The 5,847-nt window shown below is 48.9% G+C and overlaps 1 protein-coding gene across 1 annotated transcript; it reads left to right on the forward strand.

Moving 5' to 3' along the window:
- Positions 1-353: 353 nt before the first annotated feature.
- UTP11 (UTP11 small subunit processome component) lies at positions 354-5,455 on the forward strand. The gene is made up of 8 exons (XM_064731584.1): positions 354-508; positions 653-714; positions 1,208-1,310; positions 1,555-1,668; positions 2,792-2,885; positions 3,100-3,230; positions 4,535-4,645; positions 5,180-5,455. The coding sequence occupies exons 1-8, from the start codon at positions 446-448 to the stop codon at positions 5,261-5,263; spliced, it is 762 nt and encodes a 253-aa protein (XP_064587654.1). The 5' UTR covers positions 354-445; the 3' UTR covers positions 5,264-5,455.
- The last annotated feature ends 392 nt before the right edge of the window (positions 5,456-5,847 follow it).

A 5,847-nucleotide genomic window follows, 5' to 3' on the forward strand; every position in this document is an offset into this window, starting at 1 on the left:
CCCGGGGCCGGTGCCCGCCCAGCACCGCGCTCGGCCGGCGGGAGGCGCTGCAGCGGGGGCAGCGGGCCGGTCCCGCCGCGATGCTCCCCGTGCGGCCGGCAGCGGGATGAGCCCCGTCCCGAGGCGGCGGCTCCGGCGGGAACGGCAGCTCCGCGGGAGCGCTGCGGGCGGCGGCGGAAAGGGGACCGGCGGTTCTCGCCCCGCGGCGCTGTCCCGGCGGCGGTGGTGGCGGCCGGGCCCGCCCATGCTCGCCCATGCCCGGGGGTCCCTGCGGGGCCGCGCTCGGGGCCGCGCGCGCGTTCCCGCCGTCGCCATGGACACGGCGCCTCCTGGCGGGGGCGCGCGCGGCCTCTGACCGCTGACCCCGGGCCCCGCCTGTTCCGGCGCGCGCCCCGCGTGTGGACGCGCGTTCCCAGGCCCGGCGTTCGGAGCAGCCATCGCAGCCATGTCGGCCGCCTTCAGGAAAGCCGCCAAGGCGCGGCAGCGCCCGCACCGCGAGCGGGCTCAGGTATGTGAGCCGAGCCGAGCCGGGCCGGGCCCCTAGCCGAGCCCTCCGTGCTCCCTTCCCGCCGGGCCCTCCGCTCCGGGCCCTCCGCGGTCGCTCCCCGTCTCTCCCTCTCCCCATCACGCTCTCTTCCCGTCTCTCCCGTAGCCCGCCGCCCGGACGAAGCTGGGCTTGCTGGAGAAGAAGAAGGATTACCGGCTCCGTGCCCGGTGAGTGCGGCCCCCGGGGGCGGGCGGCGCTGGGTGGGTGTCCCCCCGTCCAGAGGGTTCCCCCTGGGGAATACAGAACCCATCCTGCTTGGCCAGGTTGTTACACTGGCTCCAACTGGCTCCTTGTGAGGTCGCTGATGCCTTTGAGTTGGGATGATACCAAGTCTGCCTTTCTCTAGAATAGTACCAGAGTATTGTAAGAACAAGGATTTGAGTAGCCTAAAACTGCACCTTCTTTGGGGTTATATGCTGCTAGTAAGCACATTATTTTACTATTAAGTGATTTTAAACAGGTGTGATACCACACTACCGCCCCTGCCATGGCTGTGCTTTTGCAGGACCTTGTCCTGCCCGAATTCCTGGAACAGGGACAGCAACAGGGACAGGCTGTCTCCGAGCTCTGAGCCTCCCTGGGAAAGACTCGATGCTCCAGCAGAGATGAACACAGAGAAGCTGCTGAACAACTCGTGATTGTTGTTTTTTTCCTCCCCAGTGACTACCACAAAAAGCAAAATGCTCTCAGGGCGCTGCAGAAGAAAGCTCTGGACAAGAACCCCGATGAGTTCTACTTCAAAATGATACGTTCAGAGGTCAAGGTGAGAACCTCCCCTGCCTTCAAGCAGGATTACACTTTGTTGCTCCAAGTAACATTTTTTCCCCCTACCTTGTTTTGATTTAAATTTATGACTTAATAGGTAAATGAGAAAAATTAGTTTTGTTCCTGTAGAAGGCTTTGAAGAAAATGAAGGACAGAGGACAAAAGTTGTGCTGTTAGCAGGCCCCACAGTGCTCTCCAGGTGGGATGGGCTGTCTGTAAGTGCTGTGTTTGTCTGCTTGTAGGATGGAGTCCATGTAATAAAGCAGCCAAAGGATGAAATTACCCCGGAGCAGATGAAACTGATGAGGACACAGGATATTAAATACGTAGAAATGAAAAGAGTTGCAGAAGCCAAGGTAATAACTCGCATTTTTAGTGTTTTCTAGTTTGCTCAGAATTGTTTTTTACTGTGTTGTTCTTATTGGTGCTGTGTTGAAAAAGACCTTTGAGATCATCAAGTTCAACCTATGACCTAACACCACCTTGAAAACCAAACCATGGCACGGAGCATCACATCCAGTATTTTTTAAGCACCTCCAGGGTGGTGACTCCCCCACCTCCCTGGGTAGCTCATTCCAGTGCCTAGAGATTTTTTCCCTAGTGTCCAGCCTAAACCTCCTCTGGCACAGCTTAAGCTCCTCTGGATCTGTCAGTGGTTGCCTGGGAGAGCAGACCAACCCTCACCTGGCTACAGCCACCTTTCAGGGAGTTGTAGAGTGATCAGATCTCCCCTGAGCCTCCTTTTCTTCAGGCTAAAAATTCCTCATGGAATGAAGAATGAATTCTTCATCCTATGAAGAATGGCAGCTCCCACAGCCATTCTCTGTAGGATTTATGTTCCAGACCCTTCACCAGCCTTGCTGCTCTTCTCTGCACACATTTGAGCCTCTCAATGTCCTTCCTAAACTGAGGGGCCCAGAACTAGACAGAACACTCAAGGTGCAGCCTCACCAGTGCTGATACAGGGGAAAACACTTCTTTTACTTGAGAGAACTGTGAGAGAACTAACTCAGACTATGAGAAGGTTTCTGAGCTGAGCAGAATAATCTGGAGTGGGTTTTTGGAATATGGTAGCCTGACAATCCACAAAAATACAATTCTCTTCTGAAGATGTTGCATGCTTTGACGTTGATTCACACAACAGCATCAAATTCTCAGTAGGGATAAAAAAATCAAAGCCAGCTTTAAATTTTCCTTCATGCTTTTGCTGGTGGTTCCATGGCAATCATTCCCCTTTGCCAAACAGAGGGCTCAGTTTTGCATGTGGATGTGTGCCTGGGAAACTGCAGGAATCACCATGACCCTCTGTCTGGAAAGGTTGTGAAGACATAAATATACACTAGATGTGTTTTCAGAGATGAAGAAAGGAAGGGGCAGTTCAGCTATTTGTAACCCCGAGGAACAGACAGAAATGTCCTCTTGAAGGGAGAGACTTGATTTCACTCATTCCGAATTTGGCCAAACTTGCACTTTCCGCAGAAAATCGAGCGCCTGAAGGCAGAGCTCCACCTGCTGGACGCCGCGGGGAGCGCCGCGGGCCAGCACCTCTTCTTCGTGGACACGGAGCGGGAAGGTGAGCCCTGAACTTGTTCTGTCACCTGTTCATAAAAGAAATACACTTTTATCTGTTAGCAATAAAAATGCAGCTGCTCTAGAAACCCCTCTTGGTTACTAGCTGAGGCATCACTTCTGCAGGAGCTGTGTGGCTGGCTGTAGCAATGTGTTTGGAAGATTTGCTTATTGAAGGAGTCCATGGGAGTTTATTCCTGTTTTTTTTTCATGAATAGTTCGGGAGTTTGACCTTGCTGCTCACCTGGACACTGTTCCTGAGCTGGTGGATAGAGTGTACAACAGACCAACCATTGCAACTCTGCAGAGAGAGGCAGTGAAGGGACCTACTGATCCTGCCCACCTAAAGGTACTGCTGGTTGTGCTACACACTTCTTCATGTTCTACATCTTTTATATGACAAGCACTAAAAAGGATTGATTGCACCACTGTGGAGGTGAACAAAAGTGTGTTCTTCAAACTTTTATTGGTGACACAAGGCAGTAGTGGATGTGACTGAATCACAAATGAGTGCCAGGAGCCTGCAGTCACATCTCCTGGACTAACACAGATTACTCTTTCACTGCATCTTAGTTCATCATGGGAGACCACCATAAGTTGTGATATACAGGCCAGAAAAGAGTGATGTCCCTGCAAAACTGAGATATTTCTCCTCTATAAAGGAACATATACCTCTGTGACTATCTTGGACTGTCTTTTCATCAGACTGCTGCAGTTTTCAGCAGCCACTGTTGTCACCCCTCACACTTCCACAAAACCCCTTGCACCCCTGAATTAGGTAAATAATAAGAATTAGGTAAATAGGAAGAAACAGGTAAATGGGAAGAAGCTTACTCCAACACAGATGTCTCTGTCACAGTGTTCCTGATCTTACAGCATTTTTCAATTTGGTTCTGAGCCCAAAGTCACTTGAGATTTGTCTCCTTGCTTTCCTTCCTAAAGCCATTTAAGCAATAGTCTCACTTCCTGGCTTTCCTAATTTGAACTGTTTCATGATTCTTCAGCATGAATTGCTTTAGCAATCAGCTTTGATTCGGATGTTTTAGTGTCACAGAAGTAGCTACACTTGGCTTTACAGCTGCAGATTCTGCTCAGGTAATTCAGATCTGTTGGAAAGTCCTCTGAGTACCAGTCAGTTGTGTCTAAGATAAAAATAGTTGTTTTAAAACTGCCGACTGGTAAATTTTTAACCTGTTTTTTCTGACTCAGATGTCAGATAATAAACACCCTGTGGTCCCTTTCCTCCTGCCAGCTGTCTCAGTTTGACTTGTCAGTAAAGCAGTTGGACGAGTCGTGGGCTGACTAGTTTTCTCCTAAATGTCTGAGTCATATTTTAAGCATGTTGGGATCTGTTCTCCTTAATTTAATTACTTAAATCACACCTGCAGTAATACTGTTCCTGTGCTGGGAAAGCTATCCACTCTCATTAGGCAAACTTGACCCAACAAGTTGCATTTTGAGAGGCCTCTGCAGGCTCTGAGCACTTCAGGAATTGGTCTCTGGTCTCTCATTTTGTTTTTTTGTTTTCCCTCTTCTAGATTTCCATTAGGGAGTCAAATGTTTTCTTGCATTTGACATTGAAATTCACAGGATTTAGACCACAGTGTCTTGTTCATCTCTGTATTAAAAGAAGCTTTTTTTCTTTGTTTCCAGAAATTAGCCCAGCAGAGGAAGAACCAGTATGACCTCCTGAGGCAGCGCATCGAGAGGGAGAAGGCCATGTTTGTCATCTCCCAGAAAATCCAGACACGCAAGGATCTTCTGGTGAGGGATTTGCTTCTGCTTCTCCAGATCTGTTCTGTTCAGCTCATTAGGTCTGGTATTGTGTGTGTTGTGTTTGTTTCTTCATTCTGGTTTTGTAGTGACACCTGCAGATAACTCCTAAAGATAAGTAATCCTCTTTAATATGAAAAAAGCAAGGAGATGAAGCATTTCAGTAAATTATATCTGCTTGTCAGCAAGGACAAAGACTCAGCTGTAAAATGGTGCTCACAAGGAGGCCAGAGTAGTGCCACTAGGAGTCAGAAGCAGGGAACCATTTCTGTAAGTTATGAGAAGGTCTTAAAAATCCAGATGACCACAGAAATTACTTGTCTCAATGGGACTCCTGTTCTCTGGTGCTTGTGAGCAAAGCAGATTGTCCCTGACAGCCTGAAGGGGAAAAGAGCAGATAAAATTATAATTTAGTGACCATTTTTCTTTTATGGTTAGTCCCAGACAAGGACTCTGATTTGTGTGGGTGGGGGTTTTTCTCCATGCATGGCAGCAAATATTTCTACTTGTTCCTTTTTTTTCCAGGACAAAACTCATAAAGTAAAGGTGAAGAAAGAAACAACGACTGGACCAGCTATTTACAAATTCAAGTTTCAGAGGAAACGTTAGCCATTTCATGGGATAATTGTTACAGTCTCTGCTCAGGAAGGAGGAGCCATCTCCCTTGGAGAAGGGCTGGTGCAGCCTCCTTTTGACTGCAGCTCAGCACTTTGTTGAAACAAATCACTGTGGGACAGTGGTAGCCATCTGTGTGTTTGTTCTGATTAATTGATTAATAAATCAGAGTTTGTTCTTTTGATATTTATGGTGTGAAGCCTTGGGATTTGCCTCAGTGTCCTGGTGAGATGCAGCATAATCAATCAGTGAGCAGTTGAGGTCACAGTGGAACTTTGGGGTGGGTTAAGGGACAAGGACTTGGGGATTGTTGTCTCTGGGGCTGAGCAGGACCTGGCCAAGCCCATGAGAGTGGAGCTCAGCTTTTTCAGCTGCCTTTTCAAGCAGCTTAAAGGTGAATTACTCTAGTTATTTCCCCCAATGCCTCTCATTTCCTATTTGCACCATTCCCCTGTGTGCTTTTCCTCCAGAGCTGCTTCAGTTCAAACTGAAGCAGTGCCAAAATTCTGTGTAAGGGGAGAAACACAGCACCAAGTGTGGGACAGGAGTTTGTCCTCTGGCTTTTCCTTGGGCCCTTG

Source organism: Zonotrichia leucophrys, chromosome 23 (assembly GCF_028769735.1).
Source record: "Zonotrichia leucophrys gambelii isolate GWCS_2022_RI chromosome 23, RI_Zleu_2.0, whole genome shotgun sequence".
Taxonomy (NCBI): Eukaryota; Metazoa; Chordata; class Aves; order Passeriformes; family Passerellidae; genus Zonotrichia; species Zonotrichia leucophrys.

Bases quoted from the DNA above. Each gene is read 5' to 3' on its own strand.
- UTP11 (XM_064731584.1), top strand. From the start codon at position 446: ATGTCGGCCGCCTTCAGGAAAGCCGCCAAGGCGCGGCAGCGCCCGCAC. The intron at 2,886-3,099 runs GTGAGCCCTGAA...TTTCATGAATAG, and splicing joins CGTGGACACGGAGCGGGAAG to TTCGGGAGTTTGACCTTGCT. The intron at 4,646-5,179 runs GTGAGGGATTTG...TTTTTTTTCCAG, and splicing joins AGACACGCAAGGATCTTCTG to GACAAAACTCATAAAGTAAA.